Source organism: Venustampulla echinocandica (assembly GCF_003357145.1).
Source record: "Venustampulla echinocandica strain BP 5553 chromosome Unknown scaffold_0, whole genome shotgun sequence".
Classification (NCBI taxonomy): domain Eukaryota; kingdom Fungi; phylum Ascomycota; class Leotiomycetes; order Helotiales; family Pleuroascaceae; genus Venustampulla; species Venustampulla echinocandica.
This window is the reverse complement of record NW_022474205.1, coordinates 4541398-4566201: the sequence shown is the minus strand read 5'-3', so window position 1 is coordinate 4566201 and position 24804 is coordinate 4541398. Positions and strand designations below refer to the sequence as shown.

Sequence of the window (24804 nt, the reverse complement as noted above, 5' to 3'; positions counted from 1 at the left end):
TGACGTCTGCTTTGTCTGCTTTGTCTGCCTGAGGAATCCACCTGAGGAATCTGCCGAAGGTGTTGGATTTATTAGTAGGGTATACTGTTAACACCTGGCAAATCAGGCACAAAACTCTTATCGAAAAGTTTTAAAAGTACCTATATATTCTATTTAAAATTTATTGTTTTATTCATCAAAGTTTTATTATTTTATTTATTATCTTTGATTTAATCTTAAACTACTAGTTATAAAGTAATTGGATATAACTACGTTCCTAGATATTAGAGTAGAGAAAAGCTATAATTATATCTATTTCATTAATCTCCTAGTTGTAGATAGCTACTCGAGTAAGGATAAGGCGTTAAGTAGTCGATCTAACTACCGTAGGTACTCTAAAATCCCGGTCAGCCATGCGCGGACCACGTATCACGCAGCCACCTAAATTCCCAGTATAAGGCGCAGGGCCCAGATCCTACGAAGCACAGAGCGCATTCAGCTTCCCGACCAGCCTCGATGGATGGCAACTTGATGTGCCTTGCCACAGCCCGTGGGAAAGTTAGCCGGGATTGTGTTGAGCCAGCGCGCTGTGGGCCAGGCCTTTCCCGATTGTTAACGCCCAATATGCTGACCCGGGCAATGCATGCACAACGTCTTCTTTCGCTGAAAGTAGTTGTATACCAAGGATACGTAGGTGTGCGGCCCGGCAACATACAAATCCCCGATATCTCGCTCTCTCGCTCTCGTTCGCTGGCTTTTAGTTCGGGTCCTGTCGGCATCCTCGGGTTCTGACCACTGGAAAGGATTCTATCCTGCTAGAGCTGTGCGTGGTAAACTGTTACTCCTGTAGTCAGCCGTACGCATATGAACCATGGGATATATAAATAATACGTCGAATGTGCTCTCCATATTGGGAAGGTTTGGCGGTGGTGTCCATTTGCGGCGTCAATTGGTGGATGAATGTGGTGAGGAGGCGTGGAGACCGGATAAAACGGCGAAGCATAATAATTAGAAACAGCACGCCGCACGTAGGTACACACTCCGTTGTATCGTGCTTCGCCAAGGAGAGTGAGTTACCAAGAAGTAGCCGTCGGACGAGGTTGTACCGCATAAACTCGATTAGGGGTCCTCGAGCATCTAAGCCCAAAGACGCCCACAAGATCGCGTATCTGGGGGTCAGATGATATAATTCGGCTTAAATATCACTAAGACTGTTGTTATATGTCCACTTTTATCAAAGCGCAATGCCCCAGGGTTCTAGGACTTTGGTTGGCATAGTTGGGGCTGCGCTATCGAGTTTATGCTTAATGGATTGGAGTTGAGCTGGAGTTGGATAGTCGATAGTCGATAGTCTGGGATGATAAGCTCTTGATTTAGGCTTTACCCCTGACACTCTCGCCAACCCGAGTCACCGACCTGTTTGCCTTTAACTCCAAACATATACTTCGTGACATGACTCCGTCCCTATGCTCTTTGGGATTACCGCCACGACCTGCACCGCACACAAGCTGCCCTGGATTGGGCTTGCATGCTGTGGACCATGGAAACCACGGTAGCGTTTTCGTATCCCTTGCATCGCGGGCCGCTTTTCCTCAAGTAAAAGCCAATTCGAAGTACCAGTAAGGGAAGGTTAATTCTCTATTTCCAACACCTCCCGCCGTTGCCGTTGTTTACTACCCAGTTGATCACCGGCTAATCATATCTGAAAGTTACCCAGCATGCGCGACAATAGGATTGCCCCTCAAGAGCAAGGACGAACGGGGCGGTTTTTGCTTTTGGCAGCCACTGAGAATGAATTCCAACCTGGCTTCATCGAGTGGCTTCATACACCGCGGGCGTGCCAGAATCGCAATTCGACGCCCTGGGGCATGAGCCGCAAAGATCAATCGTGGGATTGCCATCGACCTCCAAATCTTTCGTAGGTGATCTCCAAAACCCATAATCGGCCACACCGGAGCGAGCGAACCGCGGAAGATGTGTACTTCGTATGCGACCCTCCGTGCGCGCTGTGGTTAGTTTTTGCATCTGGCCACCTGGAGTGTAGCTTCTTTGGCGCCTTGGGCCTCTCCTTGCCTAGGTAGATACTCATGGTACGGCCCAAGTGGACTTTCCTACCAGCCTCTGGCTAGAGGGCTTTGTGTGCTGTGATATCGTCAATTGAAAAGTTGGCTTGGCATCTGGCGAGATTGCGTGGGCCAATCCATAATCAAATCCAACCTTGGAACCATGGCCTCTTTTGATATGAAAACCCTTTCCTCGGGCCCAGATATGGGGAGGGCTCACATTTATACCTTGAGCGCATTCCTGCACGATTTTAAGGCGCTCATCAATTTCACCCATACCTGGACTCCCGATTTAGACGCATATGTCGTTGCTGGGGGGGTTGTGTTCAAGGGACGGATCGGCGGTGGCCAATTTCGATCATGCAATGCCCCAGGTAAAGCTGACCTTCCTAGCACCATTTCTGCAGATACAACCTCGAATTTTCAGCATTCTCCACGAGGATTCGCTTTCTGGACTTAGTTTGTACTGGGCTATAATCATCTGTTAGCCAAGCAGACATCCGGTCCTACGTCTTTGCCATCCAGGAATTCGCCCGCGGTCGGGACCTGATGGGTCAAGTCGGAGCCCTTGGAATAGCAGCAGCTTTCTTTCCCCATGCCAGCGGCGCCAGAGACCTTGCATTTGTGCTGGCTACGGCCTTCCGATCTGTCACTGTACGGAGGCTGGACAACCTTGCAGGGGCGGGTACGGACACCCTCAACTTGAGGTCCAAGGCCAGTTTAGCTACGACCATGTGCCTACCCTACATACAAATGCCATCAACAATATCAAGATTTCCGAAGCGATACTGGATCGTAGAAAAGCTTGTGAAAACTGAGAATATGGCGATAGCAAAAGAGGAATCGAGCTAGCTTAGGTTCATGGATTACAGCTACTCGACTCAGAAGATTACATGTGCCAATGCTGTAACACGCGTGCTACATGTGTGTTTATAGCAACACGTACACACTTGTTCTGAAGTTGTGGGGTACATGGCATATCTGGACACCGACGACGTCTTATAGGAACTTGATCCGCAAACCATTATCGAGGGTCATCCGATGACGAAAATAACCTCATCAGAACTGGAATGTCTCAACGACTAGCAATGGACATTAGGCGTATTCAGAGATTGGTGGAGTTCTTAAAGTGTCGAGGATTAAATAGGCGGTTTCTGCTAGCCCTCATGACCAAAATGCAAAAGAAACACACACCACAGCAGGTATGCTTTGGTGGGCACTCACCCAACTGCTAACATACCTAACTGAGGCTTTCAGCAGAAAATAGTCAAATCGGTTCTAGCCAGCCTAGTAGGTAGAACGCCGCGGCAACTACCTCAATCATGTAATTACGGCCACCTCGACCTCTGGTAGGGGGGACTCATATTACACCGCGACATTGGATGCCCATAGGTGAGCTAAGGAAATAGTATAAAGAGCCACACTCCTGCTTTCATATTTCACGGCCACCCATCTACAATACCTTTACTTGTGTTTCAGTTGCTATTTGTTACAACACGACGGAAATCTCCTACCTTCAAAGATTGAATCGCTTTACCACAGACACGAGGCTATTCTGTGTAGAGTAAATATCTTTGACTGACTCAGAAGTTACGTTGATAGGAACCCTAATCTGAGGCTAGATTCGAGTATCATCTGCTTGTCTGAGCAAAAAATACTGTAAGGTAGACGGATAGCAACACTTGGCGGTTTCATCAATCACCACACCAGGTGAGAGTTCCTTCATTTATATAATATTTGTTACTATTTGCCGCGCCGTCGGCGGGCTCCAAAGGGGGGATACAGGGGTCTATCCTGTCCGTCTGACGATCGCCCCTTTTACATCCTTTTTGCATCTTACATAGTTACCATTCCTGCAGGTTGTCCCACCCCAATAATATCGTAGAACTATCTACTACTCAATGCTTAAAAATGTTGTTCGCTAGGGGATCGATATATACCTCACAAATATATATATGTATCCTTCCTACTATCTTTGCTTTTCGGCACTAAGCTGGAGTAAGCAACGGTGGTTGAATGAGGCGCGAGGTAGGGAAATTTCCTGCTTTATAGCTACTTGACTTGAATCTGAAGGGCTACTCAAATTTTACTTGTGTATGTCGCTAATATATTTGCATGCGATATTCCATTCGTACGTTAACCTAGCCAGTGGATGCTATGGCGCCCTCGAAGCGCCCAACACTTTGATCCGGCAAGGCTGAGGCGAACAGCATATCAACGCTACTCCGCCTTTCTCATGATTGTTTGCCAACCTGACTCTAGAGCTTCGGAGGCTGTCTTAACTACTCTGTACAGGCTTTTCGTACGAGACTGTCTGGAGGTATCGAGAGCGCAACATGTCTACATCTAACGTGGACCGACCACGGCGCCTCCTCTCTCTAGGTTCGTTCCGCCTGCACCATGCACTATCCCTTTACAATCACTGACAGCACATAGATGGAGGGGGGGTACGGGGCCTCTCCAGTATCATAATTCTACGTCACCTCATGGAAAACGTCAGCAGAAAGCGGGGTCATTGTGTACAACCTTGGGAGGAGTTTGATATGATAGCGGGAACAAGTACCGGCGGGTTAGGTTACTCAGCCAAATTAAATGTACTTAACGCTAACATGAAATACAGCCTTATAGCTATTATGCTGGGACGACTTCGAATGACCCTTAACGAATGCGAAGACGCGTACCTCGAGCTTTCTGAACGAATCTTTACCCCGAAGCGATCAAAGATCAATCCATGGCGCGCCAAAGAGTTTCTGCAGGCAGATGGGAAGTTTGATTACAAGGTACTTGAGAAAGCTATCAAGGATATCATTGCCCAGAAGCCTGGGTATGACGAGTCGACACTTTTAAAAGATCCAGTTCCTCAGTGCAGTGTGTAAGTCCGACTCGGGCCACAAGATCCATGAAATCAGTCATCTCTTAGCTTAATTTTGACCTCCCATCTCCAGGCTGACCTATTTTAGGTTCGTTTGTGCAACCCGGACCGGGAATACGGAGGTTGCGATCTTGAGATCGTATGACACAACGGAGCCCAAGCTTCTTTTCGATGAGTGCAAAATATGGGAAGCATGTCGAGCGACCTCGGCCGCTACAACCTTTTTCGACCCCATAAAGATCGGAAAATATGGCCAACAATTTGCGGATGGTGGGGTTCTCTACAATAATCCCATACAACCAGTCGAACGGGAGGCTTCGGCGATATGGCCGGGTTGTATGGAAAGTGCCGTGATTGTCAGTATTGGGACGGGTAGCGCCCCTGGAGGTGCTTTCAAAGGAAACCTAAAGAAAATTATCGACGGGATGAAAAAGATTGTTACTGAAACCGAAAGAACAGACAATGACTTCTTCCGGGCTCACCAAGCCATGTTCGTCCATAATCGACTCTATCGTTTCAATGTATTTCATGGACTTGCGGATGTCGGGCTAGAAGAATCGAAGGAGAAAGAAAAGGTGGCGAATGTGACTCAGACATTTCTCGAAAGAGCTGATGTTCAAAACCTAACCAATACGTGTATTGGGCAAATTTGTAAGCCCGCCTCCGCCGGGGATGGGCCAAGTCCAGTTGGTGAGTTGTATTTGGCAACATAGCTTAGCTATAAAAAATTAATATTGACATACTTCTAATTAGATAATATTGGTAGAGAACAAGTAACCCAATATCAAGTATGCGTTTGTTTATCTTGCATTCCTTATATATGCAGGGCGGCTAACCAGAATTGATGTTTATAGATGCAAGTGATTCTCAGAATGTATACTTGAAACAGGACCTGTCAGGTTAGTTTTGTCCCTATGTCCAGTGCAAGGCTAATTTGGCTTCCTGCAGATTGCATACGGTCGCTGAGCTTTAAGGGCATCACCAGTCGTCGAAACAATATAAGCCTAGCCCACCAAGACACCTGCGGCTGGCTGTTCGAAACCCCGTCATTTATGAACTGGAAACATGGGACTGATCTCCAAAGCAATAACGGAGTTCTCTGGATTAAGGGCCACCCTGGAGTCGGGAAATCGACTTTGATGAAGCATACGCTACTTCACTGCCAAGACAAATTCAAGGACTATCACATCGCGTTTTACTTCTTCAACGCTCGTGGTGGTTCTCTTGAGAAAAGTCCGCTAGGTATGCTACGCTCGCTGGTGGTTCAGTTACTGGAACAGGACGACTCCTTCCTGCAGAAACAGGTCATTCCGAACTTTCTGAAGAAGAAAATAAGGCATGAAAAATCGGAATGGGCATGGGAGATTGGAGAGCTTCAGGAATTTCTCCTACTAGCATTTAAACAGCGCGAGTGCAAAAACACTTTACTCCTCATCGATGCCCTAGACGAATGCAACGATTCAGATGTTGAAAAGGTTGTGGATTTCCTCGGAGATCTTAGCGAAAATGCGATACAATCTGGTTCGGGTCTCAGGATATGTTTATCCAGCTGCCATTACCCAAATATCGATATGAAGAAGAAAGTCCAGCTGGTTGTAGAGCGGCAAGCTGGGCATGATCAAGATATCGTCAAGTATGTCCAGAGCAAACTGAAAGCAACAACCGAGGATCTCCAGAAGGCAATTCTCGAAAAGGCACGACATATTTTTATATGGGTTGTCCTAGTTGTTGAACTTCTGAATATAGAGTTCAACAAAGGCAAAATGAACGCAATGTGGAAGAAACTAAACGAGATACCGAGTGATCTCGATGAGCTGTTCTCAAAACTTTTGGAAAAGGAGGACTCCGAAGATGATAAGAAGACAGCTATTCTGGTTTTCCAATGGGTGTTATTCTCGGTTGAGCCACTTAGTCCAACAGAACTTTACCTCGCTGTGCTAGCAGGAACGGATCCAGAGGATATAGCTGCCTGGGATCGATCCCGAGTTGGCGTCGGGACCATCAAGCGATTTATTACTACTGCTTCCCGAGGTTTAGTCGAAATTGTCTCAAGTCACAACGACCTCAGGGGCGAAGCTCCGAGTCAAGATATCGTCCAGTTTATACACCAGTCCGTAATTGACTTCCTCACCCGGAATCAAAGGCTTGTTAAGCTGGATCCGACACTTAACCCCAATCCTGTCGGTGCTAGTCATGCTCGCTTGGCGTCTTGCTGTATCGTTTATATTATGCAAGAGGAGATTGAATCACTCGCAATAGGCACATCTTCAGGTAGCTTCTCAGATGTATCGAGGGAGGCAAATCCGATGCTTAGATATTCTTCAATGTACCTTCTCGGCCATGCCGAAAATGCTCAAGCGGGAGGAATCTCCCAGGTCTCTCTCCTCCAGCGGCTTGAAAAGAGTGGGAATCATGAGTTTTTGCGGCCATTGGAAGTGGATGCCAAAAAATCGAGTCAAAGTTTCAAAGGAGCACAGCTACTTTACAAGGCGTCTTATCAGGGTTGCGATTACCTTGTCCAAGCTTTACTTCTTGGGCATGGGTCTGATGTTAATACCGAAGGCGGATACCATGGCACTGCACTCCAGCCTGCAGCTGCGGAAGGCCGGAAAAGTATAGTCAGGATACTTCTCGAGCAAGGGGCCAATGTCAATACCCAAGGCGGAGAATATAGTACTGCACTCCAGGCTGCAACTGCGTACGGCTGGGCAGATATAGTCGGGATACTTCTCGAGCACGGGGCCAATGTTAATACCCAAGGCGGAGAACATGGCACTGCACTCCAGGCGGCAGTGCTGTTGGGGATGTCAGATATGGTCGCGCTTCTTCTGAACCACGGGGCTATTACACCTTAGGTCTGTACGAAACCAAAGAATGCCAGCGAATTGGATCGCTCTGCTATAGACGTCCTAAAGCCGTTCGAGTGGTTTTGAATCAGGGGCCTCCTCCCTAGACGAGAATGTGGTCGTGTCATGATCGGACAGCGAGACCGCTCGGCTCTGGGACGCCGTGAAAAGAGCGGTGCCGAAGTTGCTCAGGGGGCTAGTCGACGACGATGAATCCAGTCGACTTCTCACCATACGCCAAGTTGAAACCAGATCCTGAAGATACAAAAACTAAGAAATCATGTGGTTGATTAAGGGTGTCTATGTGGACCTCAGGGCCGATAGTGTTAAGAAACATATGCTCGTTGAGGACAATAGCCCCTTGAATCACACCCCGAATAGGTGGCATAGTCTTCATTGGAAGCCAGGGCCCTTGACGGCCTTTCATCGTCTGAACGTATCGCAACTGATAACTTCCCCGCGAACTCTATTGGCTCGTAGGCCATCCATAAACTTGTTGGCATCTGGACGCGCGTCACCAGAGTGGGAGACGTATATCAGATTCCGAACCCCACTCGAGACCACCCAATCTGATATACTTCGCCCTATTCCACCGACACCACCCGCGAGGAGGTACGAGGCATTTCTTGGCAATATAATGCCGCTTGGAGCTTTTGGCATAGCTCGGGAGAAAGTTAGTTAGGGAGGCTGGGTTGTTGGTAGCCGTTGACTTACTAGGAGCTGGCCCTTTTGTAGCTCCAAAACGATCTTTTCAATATGCTTCCTAGTTTGCATGAGTGGGAACGAGTCCTCGATCTGCGATAACTAACATGATGTAACCTAAGAGTGCCTTCTTAACCCTTCCTAAGCGGACAAGCTTCATGTCAGAATATGGGAGTTATAGGAGGTCCCCTGCCAAGCTGAAAGTACCACTTTAGGCCCTCGGCACCCAACTTGCCACTTCTCCCCCACTATAGAGAAATTATATACAAATATCTATAATAAGCTAAATACTCAGCTAATATTATTCCGTATACTAATTATTATAGTATATCATAATAGAGATACTAGGTTACTACTCGGATATTACTAGACTTATTTTATTTGGTTATTTAACTTGTATATTTATTTACTTATATATAGAAAGCTTTTACTTTATAATATTATACTTTTTAATTAATATAATTAATCCTTTTAAATCTCTTATAATTTATACTTTTTAACTTTTTATATCTTTTTATATCTACTAATATATCGATAAAGTATTTAACTTTATGTTCATTTTACAAGGTATATAGATATTTTTCCTGATTTTCATAGCACTGCTAATAGGAATATTATAAGTGAGCATCCTCGCATGTAATGGTTCCAAAAAAGCGCATACGCGTACTCAATTCCTGTACCGGCAAACCACGTGCATACAGCGGGCTCCGATAACTTCTCTCCTGCTCGGGCTCCGCGTTCCCTTGAGCCCATCCACTACTTCTGCTTGCCGAAGGACGTGCAAGAAAAAGCAGCTCGAAATAGGGCGTTAATCACTAGATTCCAGCGGATTAATCTCGGTGCTCAGGCTTTTCATCGAGCTTCGGTCGCTCATATCCTGTATACAGCTTCAAGGGCCCTGTTGATGAAGCCAACAAGATGACAAAAGGTTACCTTGTGTTGCATCCAAAAAGGCATTGCAATTTTGGGTGGGGTTTCCTCGTGACATTGGAAGTTTTCTCATTCATCATTAGTTAACAAGATGTGTAATACAAGCAAGATACAAAAATCAACAATAAGTAATGTCACACTTTCGAGGCCATGCCTGACTTCGCAGGAGCTTGCCGCCACTGCTTCGTCTCCGGATCTAAGCACTCCCTCTGGGCATCCTCCCACTCTTTGACCACCTTCTCCGCTCTCACGCTCGATCTCGGCCTAATCACTGCAGGAAACTTCTCCGGCATGCATACAAATCCTTGCGTAAGCCTGTCCGGGTCCGGCAAGACCTTGTTCCCCTGCTCATCAACTTGCGGCTCAATATCAAATGCCCACAACATCCTTGACATCCCAAGAAACAAGCTGCGCTCCGCAACATGAATTCCCGGACAGATGCGGCGGCCTGCACCGAATGTGAACTGGTCGCGCTTGGTCGAGTCAGGGTTAGCTGCTGCGTCTGCAAGACTTTGGTAATCATTGATGTAACGTTCTGGGTCAAATGTCCTAGGGCTCTGATGCCGCTCAGGATCCATGTGGATGGCCCATACGTTATTCATAATTCCAGCGCCTTGAGGGATGAAATATCCCCTGTACGTGTCATCCTGAGTAACCGCATGAGGCACAGCACCGAGGATTGTGGTTGGCATCCAGCGGAGGGTCTCTTTCATGCACGCCCGAACGTACTGCAAGTTCGGCTCGTCATCTATGGTTGGCATGCGGTCGAGGCCTATAACACGATCGAGCTCTTTTTGAGCTTTCCTTTGGACTTCCGGAAATAAGAGCATTGCTTGGACGAAAGCATACAGTGTGCTTGAGGTAGTGTCCGATCCTGCCTCCAGGAGAGTGCCAGATATGTAAGCTGCCTGGTCGTCGCTAAAACCATCTGCTTTCTGTGCTTCTGCCATTCCAACACAGAAACATGGCTGTATGAGGCCCTTCTGGAACTCATCTTTAGCCCTGAGCCAGTGGCTTAGATACAAAGCCTTCTCGTGCTTATGCAGCCCTTTGGCCTTCTTCTGCGCTGGTGAGAGGAAATCTGGTAATTGCCTTAGCCACGGAAAGAAGTCGATTAGGGCAGCTGTGCCTGTTTGGTTCAGGTCGGCGAAGTCAGCGAAGCCGTCAAACAATTGCTTCATCTTATCGTCCTCATACGTGGGAGTTCGCCAGCCAAAGACCATGGTAGTTGTCAACGCGTTCGAGTACCGTCGGATGCTTTCCAAAAATAGATCTGGTTGGTTGAGCATTTCGTAGAGCATTTGCTTATTTTCTAGCATCTGATATGGGACATAAGATTTCGCAGCTGACACGTTGAGAAGTCCGTGGACCATTTTGCGAAACTATTGCGTTGTCAGTTCAATAATATAGGAATCTATCACGGTAATTCAAACATACTGTACGCCATCTCGGTCCATATCCCTTTGCCTTGTTAGCATCCTATTGTCCGAACAAGTCTTCAGAGGTCATAATCTTACCATCATCAAGAGCCGGAGATCACCACTGCAGAGTGTCTGGCCAATATACATCTCTTGCCTGTGAGAATAGATACCGCTCTTCTTATCAAGCAAGTCCTTAACTGCTTTACCACTTGAGAGCACAATCAAAGTCTTAGTTCCCAGTATCAGGCTGTATATTGGCCCATATTCTCGAGCCCATTTTTCGAATTGCAGATGGGCGTCTCGCAAAGGCATCTATAGTCACTTGCGTCAGGATTTAGATGTGGGAACTCTGGCTGGGAGACCCCACCTGATGAATGTTGCCAATTAAGGGGAGAGTTGGAGGTCCAGGTGGGTAATTTTTGGGCCTTCTACCAATCGAAAGAAGTCGCATAAGGATGGCAACGAGGCCCGCCAGTGCTAAAAGGGTGTAAGTCAACATCTTGTTCGATCAAGGAGCAATTACATCAGAAATAATCATGGTATCGGGAGATACCTTATATATGCCAAAAATCATGGGTTCCCTTCGATACCGTGGTCTCTTCCGTTCCATGGAGCAACTCCATCATAGTCGGAGACAATGTGGAGTAGAGCGGACGCGGGGGTGGGAGAGTATAGGGGCGGTGCGGGGGTGGGGGTGGCGGTGGGTTGATAATCCTTCCGATTGGGTGCAGTAGCAAGGTGTGGTGATTTAGCGCGACTAGATCAGATCGACGGACCATCGTACGGGAAAATGTCAGCAGCTCCGGCGATGGGACGAGACATTTCAATCGTCTAAAAGGAATGCAGAGTTCCGCAAAAATACCACACCTCAAGCAAATTATTTTCGTCTTTGGGTTTTAAATAATGATTACTGAAGCATTAGTGGTTGCTGAGCCAGGCTCGCCATTCATGTACCAAGAGGTACATGTGGATGATAACATTCGAGATGATGAAGTTCTTGTGGAAATGAAGGCCACAGGCGTGTGCCACACCGACCTTAACTTTCGTAATGAGAAGACGGTTCCTGGGCTATTTCCTGCAGTTTTTGGTCACGAAGGTGAGCCAGCCATTCTTTGCTGTCAAAGTCGCCCTCTCGGCAATTATCATTGGATTACTGACCATTTCTCGCCCAAATCATCCTCCACGAGAGTTCTATCGGAATTAAAAAGCATATTAAATTTCTGTAGCTGACGGTTTGAAATAAGGTGCAGCAATCGTCGTCAAAACCGGCTCTAAGGTCCGCACCACTTCTCCAGGTGACCACGTCCTCTTAACATATACGTGCTGCGGAAATTGCAAGTACTGCAACAATAAAGACACGTCCTACTGCTATGACTGGGAGCGCGATAATTTCGGTGTTGGGAGAGCCGACGGATCGAAATCCTATGCAGAAAAATCTGGAGCCGCCATCACGTCACATTTCTTCGGCCAGAGTTGCTTTGCCAAGTACGCAGTTGTTGCAGCGAATAGCGTAGTCAAAGTTGATAAAGATCTACCACTAGATTTATTGGCCCCGTTGGGCTGTGGTATCATGACTGGAGCTGGAGGTGTGTTTCACCTAGTACGGTCCCAAATTTTATGGACAGAAATTCTAACGGAGCAATTAGCAATGCTGAATGTAGTCAAGCCAACTGCAGGTTCAACGGTACTGATTGTAGGAGCTGGTGCTGTAGGACTGGCCGCACTGATGGCTGTAAAACTTGCCCCGTCAAAACCTAGCAAAGTTATTGTCGTTGACATTGTTTCTGAACGTCTTGGGCTTGCGAAAAAGTACGGGGCAACAGATGTGGTGAATTCGAAAGACCATCCAGATCTCAAGGCCACGCTCATGGCCATTACGGAAGGCAAGGGAGTTGATGGCGCTATAGATACAACAGGTCGTCCTGAAATCGTGGGAAAGCTTCTTGAATCTGCGGCCAAGAAAGGTGTAGTAGTGACCGTTGGTGTCGGCAGCGTGAGCATCTCCGGAAGCCTGGGATGGCCTTTACTCGCATCTTCTACCTCTGCTGATAAGATTTTAGCTTACTGCAGAAGTGTCCACTAATATATTCAACACCGTCAACTCTGGCCGAACTTATGTCGGGTGCGCTATGGGAAGCTGCTACCCTCAAGAATTCATCCCGGTGCTGCTTACTGCCTGGCACGATGGCAAATTCCCATTCACGGACTTGATCAAGAAGTACCCAGCAGAGGATATGGAGATAGCTGCAAAGGAGGTCTTGGATGGGAGCGTAGTCAAGGCGGTGTTAGTCTGGAAATGAAGAATATTTCAGGCGTTTGATGAAGATACTCCTACACAGTATAATTGAAGCTTCAGCTTTTTTGCGCTCCGACCCCTCGCCGCATCTTCTGCTCTCAGAATACCCACTCAGCGTGTTCAGGGGTAATCTTTCCGGATGCCTGTGCCTGCCAACCAAGACAAAGGCGTTGAGGACCGTATTCTACCACCCGCTGACAAGATTACGAACTACGAATAGGCCCAAAAGGGATGACTAATAAGTGGTTATAGTCAAGTAAGTGGTAATCCAGAGTATGGATCAGGACGATTAATCTAATTACAAGAGTATGGGCCTAGGAACCGGATATATAGGACGTGCGTACGCCAAGCCTGACTCAGCAACGCTAGTCCATATACGTATTTCTGACACCCGCTCTCAAGAACCGAACCCACGTGACAACCCCGCATTTTCATCACCTTCGCACTGACCCTTGAATGCAGATTTCAAGGTCTTGCAGTTACTTCCTCGTATCTAAGAATGAGAGGCTGATCTGCTCAGCGTCTCCTTAAACATGTCGAACTTCTCAGAGCGTCATCGCTGCTCCATCTGTCTAAAATGCTACAAACGGCGAGAGCATTTGCAACGGCACACCAGCTCTCATAGCTCTGACCGTCCACACCACTGCACCTCGTGCAGTGGGACTTTCCAAAGGGCTGACGCCCTTAAACGACACCTTAGGACGTGTGATGGGAAAGCAAACGGGCCATCTGAAACTCCTACCAAAAGACGAGCATGTGATCGCTGCGTGCATCAAAAAAAAGCTTGCAGCTCTGGTCAGCCTTGTCAGAATTGCCAGAAGAGGTCGTTGTTATGCTCATATTCATTTGCTTCGAATACCGCGTTGCCCAAAGACGACACAATTCTGCGCAGCGACCAGGTCGGAAGCCAATCTTTCTTTGGCAATGAAGCTTCAATGTTTTCAGACAACAGGTGTTCGATCTCGCTTGACTTTGATGATGTAACATTTGAGCACTTTGATGCGGATGCCCTTGGCATACTCCCAGATTTCGACCTTTCCGACTACCCAAGCGCAAATTGGCTGGACTTGATAAACTTGACGGTAGAAACTCGACCGCCCCAAGAAACCCGCGCTTTATCTACAAACAGCCATGAGTATTCGTTTCCTTTCCTGGATAGCTTCACAAGTCGAACTGGGTTCGTCTCTTCCTTTGATTGTGGATCCTTGATCCAGAGACAAGGAGTTCTAGTAGCAGTCCTTCGGTCTTTAGCCAAGGGTGAACCGGCCCTTTCGCAATTGGTGCCAGGGCATCTGGATTTTGGAACAGGGCATTCAAAAGATGCTACACCACTGGCTACAATTCCACTGTTACAATCTTCGTGGCCCTACGACCCTCTCTCGTTGAAGACGAGTGAAATTATCCTTCTTGTTAAAGAGGTAGTAACGGTGAAGCCACGAAATAGCGCCGTAACAATAACGTGGTCACTAGCATTAGAGGAAAAGTGTTCTGTGTTCTTTTCATCAACGAATCTTCGAAAGTTTCTGGAACTCTATTGGGCGATCTGGCATCCTAATGTTAATTTTGTGCATCGACCTACGTTCAATCCAGCGGGTTGTAAACCTATCCTGCTTGCGTCGATGGCGCTGATTGGTAAGTGTTGCTCCTTCTCTGCTGGTTCTTCTCTCACTGTCGCAGGGGCTTGCGTTTCACCCGACCCTGCAGATAACGAAGACGCGAAGACCTGGTTTAATTGTGTAGAGGAGATGGTCTTCATCGATGATGACTTCTGTAGCGACACGCTCTCTACTAACACTGCTCCATTCAATCCTCCATGGGATCGGCGAAAGATAGAAGCTCTTCAAGCTGCCTATATGGTTGTTCTCTACCAGAATTGGGAAGGCACTGATGCCAGCAAACGTCGTATGCGACGATATCGCTACAGCAATGTTGTTTCTGTAAGCAGTCTAGAGCCTTCCGTTTGGCAGTCTAATTTACATTATTAAACAGGCTGCTAGGGATATCAGTATAGGTAGTGCGAAGCACGCCAACTATAATCAACAAACCAAACAGGAATTCAATTGGGGTGAGTTTGTGGCTAGAGAAGAACTCATTAGGTAAGGCTCAGTACTCGATTTGTCTTCTCAGCCTCTGATTTTCTCTATAGGACATTCTTGTGGATATTTTTACTTGACCATGCTTTCACCATATTCTACAACCTACCTCCTCGAATGGTTATCAAGGAAATGAAGATGCACATGGCATTCCCGGAATCTTGCTTCCAAGCGGCCACAGAAGATGAGTGCTATGAACAAATTCAGTCTTGGATGTTAGGTTTAGGTCGAACTTGCTGCATTACTCTCCGCACAGCTGTTGAGGATGCCTGCGAAAAGGTCCTCGTGCAGGACACTCACCGGAACTTAGCACGCCTAGGGCCGCTCAATTTATTCGCGATAGTATCAGGTAAGGATTTTCAGAGTTTGTGTCTATCTAGTAAATCATTGACATGTCGTACAGCTCTTCACGCTCTGATTTTCCAATATCAGAACTCCTTTGGCGGAGAGGCCCAAGTAGTATCAATTCGGAATGCTCTAGGTAACTGGATACGAATCTGGAAAATTTACTCTACCGAGCTTTCTAGCACTCCGCCACACGTTCTCATCAACGACTGCCTTAATCCGGAAAACATGTGGAGAAGGGTTGGATTCTTGCGCAATTCTCTGGAGTATTGGTCACTCGCAAGTCTCATTCTAGATCGGATCTCAACCTCGAGTACCAACCAGCGAGATCATGGAATTACATCGGATACAAATCTAAGCCGCCGTACTGCTCTACAGGATGGACCCGCTTCTCCGATCCTTGATAAATACGACCAGACAAGTATGCGGCAAGTCAATGATCTAATTGCCGATTTTCAGAAGGTACAAATATGTTAGTATTTAAAGGACTGGGGGTTGGGGGACTTATTCCCAATTAGTAGGCGTTGGCTACAATAGTTACATTAGTAAGCTCATATTAGACCTCTTAGCAAAGTACAAGCCTAGGTACTTAGTAGTATTACGCTAAAGTACTTTACCTTATATAAAGGTAATTAACTTACATATACGAAGGATCTAGTCAAAAGTCTTATTGTGGCGGGGTGGAATTGTAGGGTATCACGTGAGTATACGACAAGGGGGAATAGGGGTATAAAGGAGGCTTCGGTGTAGTGTATTCTCTCCCTAGGTAGTTACAACTCCAAAAAACTTTGATTCGTAGACAAGCACTTCTACTCCTTCACACTAGTAAGCCTTATATCGAAGTAATTATAGAGGGGTTAGGACGGGGTAAGTAGATAAATAAATAAGACAAGGATGAAATCTAGGGATAGCCTCACAGTTACCTAATTCCGCGATTCCTGAGGGGGAGTGCTGAGGTTCGACACTGTCGAATATCAAGGCTTTTGAACGGTTTTCAGAAGTATACCCACTGTGGCAAATATAACCTACTTTTACCTGATATATTGAGGACTTCTCCTCCACCTCTATTACTAGAATCAATCAAGTCGTTCCATCGATTTCAAGGCCTCCAAATCTTTGACAGGTGGCGAACACCAGAGGCAACCTTTGTGACTGTGCCCCCACATTTATTCCCCAGATAGTTGTCACCTGTCGTTCTAATACAGATTAAAACGTTGCGGAAACTGTGGCCAACAGTGTGGACTTCGATTCCGACGTGGCCATCTACCAGGGGTTCGCCAATTGCGTTGCCATCATCAAAATAGAGCGACTTTAGTATTCTAAAAGAATCAATCTTAAGTTTTAGAAGGCGATCTGGCTGGTTGGCAGATTGCAGCTCTGGGATAATGGTCACAGAATTGGTATGAGCTGCGATGCGCATATTGTTGCCTGGATCCTCAAATAGGCGATTGATATATAGGGCGCGGCCTTCGTCAGAGAGTTCACTGTCATTGATGCCATAGCCCTTCCCCGGAACGAAGGCCTGACGAAGAGTAGCGCTACGGGCCAGTCCGCCGAAAGGTTGCTTACAGGATTTAAATCAACAGTGATACATGGAAACCCCCCTTGCTCTACACGAACTAACCAGGCAAAACCTTGAAATAGCGATAATCTAGATGGTGCTTTCCACTACTCTCCCACCGTGGGTGACCAAACGAAGACGAACTGTGTTTTGGTTGAGCCGCTGCAGGATTTTGAAACCTGAATGAGAGGTTTCTTGGGGGGCTATTGTCTAGCTCACATAGATGCCACAGATCTTGCCGTGGAGAGCGATATTTTTGAGGTTCGAGAAAGTAGACAATTTGGGCGAAATACCTTGCAACTCCAGTGCGCGCTTTGTTGCATCGACCAACATCTAGCTTGCCTCGATGCGGTTTTTGGATAGACACTCACCACTTGACGCGAGATTGGCATGGCTTTTATCGTGTCCTTTTCTGTCTCCTCGGTGGCTGTTGCTACTATGACTCCGGCCACATGTTCGAGCGGGCTCAAGACACTCGGTGCACTGGCTTGGAAGCCGTGAAGACCGTCTGCTGCAGCACATCACACTGACGGCTTTCCGTCAGAACAGGGCCAATTCACGCCATGGTTCCACTGCGTAGTGGGAATTGAATGCCCAGAGTAGCCGAGTGATTATAATTAACATTGCCTTGATTGAGTTGTGCTGCCCTGGGTCTATATAAACCACCAGTGTCTGCTAATGACGGTGTCGCCTTTGGGTTGACGAGCACAGTACGTCTTCGAGCATTCAGCGTACTGACGCCACGGCACCTCATTGGGAGCATGATGCAAGTCACAAGAACCTATGATAGGTAGTAGTCACGGCGGGCCGGTGGGAGGCCGCGGTTGCAACGATACTCATACTCGTAGACGAGTGCCGAGCATGATCGAATGCTCGTTGTGTAGGCGATGACGGTCCCTACGAGTAGCCGTGGACGCGGGGGTGATCCTTAATCTGGGGAAGATCCAGGAGCTGGGATAATATTGCGGGGTGTGGAGACCTAAACTTTCTTCACTTGTTAGGGTTGCCGCGGTTATTATGTTTTTACACGTTTTAGGTACTTACCTAGGTCAATAAAGCTTGTACTGTAGGGAACTAGAACTAGACATGTACTGGACTTAGATGTTACCAAAGTTAATACCAGTAAACCCTACAGCGACTAGACCACCAGTGTGGAATACAAGTAAATGTTTGGTAAAAGGCTACTAAGCCGTTACGCGTATGGTCTATAGATCTCGAGCTAAAAGGTGGGGGGACGATCCCTAATCCGGGGTAGTTTTGCGGGGTGTGGATAAACCCGAACAACAGACAGCTTCCCGTGTAGTCGATCGTCTCTGACATCCCTCGGAATTTATTTTACAAGTATCTCTTAGGTGAAAACGACGCTTGGTTGATCGGCCTGGGGGTGGAGCTTGTGGGAGAGCTAGAACTAGGCATTGAGACATCATGAGCGCCGATGGAAAGCCCCACGGCGACCATAATACAAGAAACAAATAAATGTTTGGCAAAAGGCTGAGCTGAACAGTCTGAAGTATCTTGAAGAAAATCTGACTTGGACAACGAGACCAACGAGATCATGTCACAGCTCATGAAATGGGCGGGCTCGCTGCCACTCCTCGCATTGTGCTGGGCTCCGCTCCTGATGCTGGCTCTCTACATTCTGCTCGATTACATCCGTGTACTGCGACTCCGCCGCAGTATGCCGCCAGGCCCATTTCCATGGCCTCTGGTGGGCAATCACTATCAGATCCGGCTGCCACGTCCCTGGTACTACATGGACGAGCTCTCGAAGCAGTACGACAGTCCGCTAATCACCCTATGGCGAGGACACCAGCCCATGGTAATCTTCCACGATGCCTGGTCAATCTCCGAAGTACTGGACAAACGCGCTGCTATTTACTCTTCACGGCCGCAGATGGTGATGCTGGGCGACTCTCGCAACGCTTCGGCACACGACCAGGCGGTCTTGCCGTACGGCGACGTCTGGCGTCAGCATCGCCGTATGATGCACAATGCGGTGGGCATGCAAGCTGTTCGCGCTCACCGGCCGTTCCAGGACAACGAGGTCAAAGTCATGATTCGTGACCTCCTCCAGACTCCCGAGCAGTTTGTCAAGGCCATCGAGCGCTACTCGGTTTCAGTCGTGTCGTGTATTGGCTTCGGGCGCCGCGTCGATCAGAGCGATGACAGCGTTGCTCAGATGGCGCTCACGTTCATGGAAGGCGTCGATCTTGTCATCCCCGGGCTCTTCCTCATGGAGTCGATCCCGTTCCTACTCCAGCTGCCCCGGTTCATCTACCCGTTGGCGTCGAAGGTCGTCAACAATGGCCGTAAGATTGTCAATTTCTTCACATCGGTCTCACACGAAGGTGCCACGGCCTCACAGCCCAACTTCTCCCAGCTGCTGGTGAAGGAGAAAGAAGCGGGAAAACTGAATGATGAGGAGATCGCCTTCCTAACAGGCAACCTCATCGGCGGCGGCGTTGATACGACGGCGAGCACGACCATCACTTTCATCTTCGCCATGTGCATCTTCAAAGACGTGCAGCGCAAGGCCCGCGAGGAGCTCGACCGTGTCGTCGGTTCTGATCGAATGCCAGACTGGTCAGATGAGTCGCGACTCCCATACATCCAGGCCATCGTGAGCGAATCCCTTCGGTGGCGAACGGTGACCATCCTCGGCGGTATTCCCCATGCCCCCATCCAGGACGACGTGTATGAGAACTACCTCATCCCCAAGGGCACCTGGATCGCCGGCAACGTATGGAGCATCCACCGCAATCCAAAGGACTTCCCAGATCCGGACGTCTTTCGACCAGAACGCTTTCTCGATGAGGCCCGCCCTTTTCCAAGTAAGAAGGGCCACAGCGCCTTTGGCTGGGGTCGCCGGCAATGCAGTGGGCAGCCTCTGGCAGAACAGGGGCTGTTTCTGACTATGGCGCGGCTGCTGTGGGCATTTGAGATCAAGCCCGCTCTAGACGAGAATGTAAGTCCGATCCTTGATCTAGGGGAGTTTTTTCGCCGTGACCCGAACTAACGATGGGATGCGTTGAATAGGGAAATGAAGAGCAACTAGATGTCTTCGCTTTTGGGACGTCTGAGAACATGCGTCCCTTGCCGTTCAAGGCGCGATTTCTACCGCGAAGCGACCAACATCGAGATATTGTTCTCCGCGACGGGGCCGAAGCGCGGGAGGCCCTGCGGCCGTTTGACGGGAAATCGGGGGTTCAGATGCCTGAATTGGAAATATAGATGTATGAAAATTCATTTTTAGAATATGAAGAAACGAATATATGTTCCTCGATAGCTCCCCTTAGATTTAGTCGTCTGAATATAGATATAAAAAGGTTTTGCATGATGTTCGTGTTGTAAGAACTTATGTATAATCTATAATGCGGAGTCGTGCACCGTAATATTCTTACGGCCAAACTTGGGTCGTCGTGTGGAGAATTTGGAAAGTAAAAGATAGATTCCAACCCTTTTGAACTCGGAACTACTCTGATGCTAGGACATAGAAAAGAGAATGAGAATCTTGAAGTAATTTTTCTATAGTAAACATTTTCTGATCACTGCAACGGGCGTTTCATCTAAGCTTTTTTAAGCTAACTCATCTCTCAGCTACTTGTCTAAGTGATTTAATGGCTTGCTGAGATTCGTTCACCACCCTAATGGGGACCTGTGACAGTGCTTATATAGCTGTTCAGATGTTGTCGATATTGTTGCCACTAATAGTTCCGATGAATGGATAGCCAAGGCCATTTGGAAGGATGAATTTAGTGACCACATTTCGAAGAGCAAAAAAAGCTTTCCGTTGTCGCTAGGTTTGAGGACAAATGTCTCATGCCATCTCCAAATTGTTTGTATCAGGTCTCATAGAGCTCCGTTGAGTAGACCCCTTTCTCAAGATAGAGTGAATGCGTGGTAGCCAAAATAGCAACGCAACCGGACCTCTTCGCCAGCTATCTCGCAGTATATCCAACCAAACGTGAACCGCCCAGACCAAAATGGGTTCAGTCGCTCCCTTATCTGACAGTTCCAGTGTGATATCAAGTAGGTTATAGAGTCCTTCAGCAGTTGCACAAGTCGCAACCAGAAAACATGCTGAACAGGTACAGAAGGATGATTGGGCAAAGTCCCTCCTGGCGATACAATATCTCCGATAGAATTCAAATCTAGGTGGTTTATTGGGTTGGGCTGCACCAAATCTTAATACTCTGCTGCAAGGGTTGAAGAACCGTCCAACTGATCTCATGGGTCGCTCTAGCAAAGAGGTAACGGGCAACACAGATCCCTTCGCCCATCGATAAATGTTTCAAGTCGGCAAGGTTGATTGCGGAGTGATTGACCCCCGACTGTGTACCATCTTTTGGGGCGGTGGGACTATTTCAAAATGCGTAAGGCGACTCCCGCACCGTCAGCTATCTAAACTGCTAAATTTCCCATCAGTGACGGGGTAGCCATTGTGTCGCACATTAAATTAAGCACAACAACGATGCCAATAAGAGCTATTTCCGAGGTGCAATCACTCACGAGAGCCGAAAAATGGCCCTGTTCGACAATCGACATCATGTGGACTCTGAATATATATTACTCTCTCTCCTGCAATCGTCCTATTCATCGTACAAGCCCACATCTCTTACAGACTCCCGTCACCATTCTGCATGATTGTATCAGCCATAGCGTGCAGTACTTTGGCAGATGATTTCGAACACCATTTCCCCATGCCTTCCATGAGACAGGCAAAGTCTAGTAAGACCCGGCGTGCTGAGCGGTAGTCACCCGAGACATTGTGACTCGAGAATGAGACGGGACCACCATGTCTGATGAAATGGATGGCTAGATCAGATCCATTTCGGAGCTGCTGGGTAGGAAGGGGGATGTTGGGATCTTCGGCATCTACAGCGTCCAGACCTATCGTGCCGACGCGGCCCCAATCTATCGGATCGAGCAATTCTAGCCGCTGCTCCGTGGAATCGGACCCGCCGATATCCGGTAACGAGTAGAGATAAAAGGCTAGAACGAGGGCAGAAATGAAGACACTCGTGATCGTGTCCAGTCGGACCCGAACGCCGTCGGATATTCGTCGGTTCGAAACGACGGCATAGACCTGGGCAGCATGCAGGCAGGCTCTGCGAGCAGCCGGTGTCCTAGCCCATACACCTATGTCTACCCGTGCCTTCTCAGCGTCTGGCTGGCCTTTACATCCGGCGGCTAACTCAAATAGGCGGGTGTTGGAGGTGAGACAAAGGCATAGATGGTGCCAGAGAGCCATGCAATTGAGGTCCGCACCGTTCTGGCAAGGGCTCTGCTTGAAATGTAGACTGCAGGTGAGCGGGATTAGATCGCGTGCTCGGAGGTCCTTGTTAAAGACTCGGCATGGGGCTAGGAAGTCCTCGTTCATGCCGGTGTAAGACGCTGCCGGGATAAGTCGGTGATAAGCCTCGTATATGCGTAGTTGAAAGCTACTCAGCAAGCTATACATGCTGAACGTATCTAGGCGGTTCGCCGTCTGGAATAGGCACGGATCCTGGACATATGGGCTAATGAAAGGGGGTATGATTTCCCGGCCAGCTAGTGAGAGTTGCCTCCATTTAATTTCGGAGTCGGCTTCAAACAGGATATTGTCGCAGGGTAAGCATATGTGAATCGCTTCGGCCCGGGTCGCTGGTGCTGTAAAAAGATAGTTTGAGTAGAAGTTATCCAACATTACGAGCGCAACTATTAGACTACGGCCCATCAGCAGGTGCGCGGCACAAGGAAGCCAGTGCTCATCTCACCGTTTAGTAGACTCTATCCGGGTCCACGCTCGCCACCGTTGCCCGGGATCCACCGTTTCGTCAAGAATCTTCTTTATTAGTTCGCTATCGTCGGCAGAAAAGAGACCACATTGCTGAGAAAACTAGCGAGACTATTAGTAAGTGTTGACACAATGGGTAGACGAAATTTACCGCATAGATATTGGCATAAAGGAACTGTGTTCTTGCCAATTTAGACTGGTCCTGCAATAAGGTCAGATACATCCCCATATGGCCCTGGGGTGTGAGAGACGACAGCTTTACGAACCTGCGTAATCGCTGCCAGGTTGACAGTTAGGCATGCCGTTGCCACCATTGACAGCTGCTCAGCCACTGGTCGGGACTGAGAACAACTGATCGCCATTTCCGAGCATGCACGCGTTAATAATGCCTGGATGGTGGATCTTAGCAATGAGAAGAGAAATAGAAGGGCGTTTTATTACTGGAAAAGAAGCTTCCACGAACTGTCTCGCGCCACTTGTGCCGAGAATGACAAGGCCGACGAGACAAATAGCAAAGAGCAATGGTGGCGGCGTTCTGCAGGGGTCGAAAGTGGGTGTGTGAATGAACGGAACCGTGGGATGGAAGCTGCGAAAATATAGGTCCAACGCGATATCGAGCAGCTCAACGGGTGGGAAGGGTAAATTGGGTCTATGGGACGATGGCAGCTCCAACCTGGGCTCATCAGCGCTCCCAGAATCATATCCGAATTCTTTCCTAAGACGTAAGTAGCATGCCTCGTCGAAACCCCGGCGCTCCCCTCGTTGCTCGTTGGCAGTTGGGCTAGGAAGCAGCGAGAAGATGTTATCGTGCGGACAGGAGGAGAGGCACGACCATAGATCCGATTTGAGGCGATATCCACGACTCGGATCCATCGGCCAGCATTCTTGGAGAATATCGCATCGCTCTGCCGACATGCCTCTGCTGCCGATGGAGGACTCGACTGGCGGCTGAAACTGCACTGGTAAACCGAACGTGACATCGTCCAGCACAACACCGTAGGCTCCCAAGCCGTTGCCTATGTCCATGGAGAAAAGATTATCGGTACGGAAATCAGACTGATCCAACCACCACCGCATGGCGTCAGCACTCTCATTGATCGTGGGCAGGCTGAGCTCGGAGGGTGTCCTCGCAGCCGCTTCTTCTAGAACACCGGCCGGGAAGTCTATACAGTCCGGCATGTTATTGGTGGCGGCATTATTAGCATAATCTGGATTCTGGCTGCATTGACTACGTCGGGTCAGTCTAGAGTGGTTGTTGGGGGCTGGTTGAGAGTGACCAGGAACATTATTGAATTCGAGCATCGCGATCTCGGATATCATGAGATTCTGTGAAGGCGACGGCTGCATCCCCCTCGATACGAGTTCAGCGAGGTCTGAACAGTGCAAAAGCTGGTTTGGTGTCTGTCCGGGAGAGGTTCCGGCATTTATCTCACGTCTCTGTTGTAGTTGTTGGGTAGCTTGTTCATATGACGCTGACCGATTGTTAAGTCCTGCTGGCGGAGAGTGGGCGAGATAGGCGCGGTGACTTCTTAAATGACGGAGGAGAACATCGCTACTCGTACACATATCAGTCAATATGCCAATCTCTATGCACAGCTAGGCCAATGGCTACTCCCTACCTCCTAGCGAAGCTCTTCCTGCAAAATTGACATTCATACGGTCGCTCTTTTGTGTCTAGAGGCTGGTTAGGAGATTGGTTGTAATTTGAGGAGGATTTGACCTACGACTCCGTATGTGTCGCTTCAGATGTTCGGTTTTCGAGAACGTCCGGCCACATCTTGGGCAATCTTTCGACGTAGTCATGTCTCAACAAAACGTTCCAGAGCCAGAACTAGAGCTAGAGCTAGAGTTACTCAGCTCCAACCATTGTCAATGGATTGAAATATCAAGCTGGAGTCTCGATCGACGTTGCGGACTCGA

At 48.2% G+C, this 24804-nt stretch overlaps 7 protein-coding genes across 7 annotated transcripts; 5 read left to right on the top strand and 2 right to left on the bottom strand.

Moving 5' to 3' along the window:
* Positions 1-2205: 2205 nt before the first annotated feature.
* On the top strand, positions 2206-2894 carry BP5553_01420 (uncharacterized protein; the record flags this gene model as incomplete). Its single annotated transcript, XM_032010043.1, has 2 exons — positions 2206-2501; positions 2531-2894. 2 exons carry the CDS (start codon positions 2206-2208, stop codon positions 2892-2894), a joined length of 660 nt encoding a protein of 219 aa, XP_031874097.1.
* A 1634-nt stretch (positions 2895-4528) lies between these two features.
* Positions 4529-7769, top strand: BP5553_01419 (uncharacterized protein; the record flags this gene model as incomplete). The annotated part of the gene is made up of 5 exons (XM_032010042.1): positions 4529-4611; positions 4663-4914; positions 5003-5604; positions 5769-5813; positions 5863-7769. 5 exons carry the CDS (start codon positions 4529-4531, stop codon positions 7767-7769), a joined length of 2889 nt encoding a protein of 962 aa, XP_031874096.1.
* Positions 7770-9526: 1757 nt separating this feature from the next.
* On the bottom strand, positions 9527-11312 carry BP5553_01418 (uncharacterized protein; the record flags this gene model as incomplete). Its single annotated transcript, XM_032010041.1, has 4 exons — positions 9527-10774; positions 10830-10853; positions 10910-11125; positions 11181-11312. The coding sequence occupies 4 exons, from the start codon at positions 11310-11312 to the stop codon at positions 9527-9529; spliced, it is 1620 nt and encodes a 539-aa protein (XP_031874095.1).
* A 404-nt stretch (positions 11313-11716) lies between these two features.
* BP5553_01417 (uncharacterized protein) lies at positions 11717-13113 on the top strand (the record flags this gene model as incomplete). The annotated part of the gene is made up of 4 exons (XM_032010040.1): positions 11717-11909; positions 12058-12399; positions 12460-12806; positions 12874-13113. 4 exons carry the CDS (start codon positions 11717-11719, stop codon positions 13111-13113), a joined length of 1122 nt encoding a protein of 373 aa, XP_031874094.1.
* Positions 13114-14044: 931 nt separating this feature from the next.
* Positions 14045-16024, top strand: BP5553_01416 (uncharacterized protein; the record flags this gene model as incomplete). Its single annotated transcript, XM_032010039.1, has 5 exons — positions 14045-14741; positions 14787-15046; positions 15099-15205; positions 15256-15551; positions 15606-16024. The coding sequence occupies 5 exons, from the start codon at positions 14045-14047 to the stop codon at positions 16022-16024; spliced, it is 1779 nt and encodes a 592-aa protein (XP_031874093.1).
* A 2639-nt stretch (positions 16025-18663) lies between these two features.
* On the top strand, positions 18664-20339 carry BP5553_01415 (Uncharacterized protein; the record flags this gene model as incomplete). The annotated part of the gene is made up of 2 exons (XM_032010038.1): positions 18664-20073; positions 20145-20339. 2 exons carry the CDS (start codon positions 18664-18666, stop codon positions 20337-20339), a joined length of 1605 nt encoding a protein of 534 aa, XP_031874092.1.
* A 1384-nt stretch (positions 20340-21723) lies between these two features.
* BP5553_01414 (uncharacterized protein) lies at positions 21724-24661 on the bottom strand (the record flags this gene model as incomplete). The annotated part of the gene is made up of 6 exons (XM_032010037.1): positions 21724-22813; positions 22865-22986; positions 23036-23086; positions 23151-23273; positions 23326-24436; positions 24609-24661. 6 exons carry the CDS (start codon positions 24659-24661, stop codon positions 21724-21726), a joined length of 2550 nt encoding a protein of 849 aa, XP_031874091.1.
* Between the last annotated feature and the right edge of the window lie 143 nt (positions 24662-24804).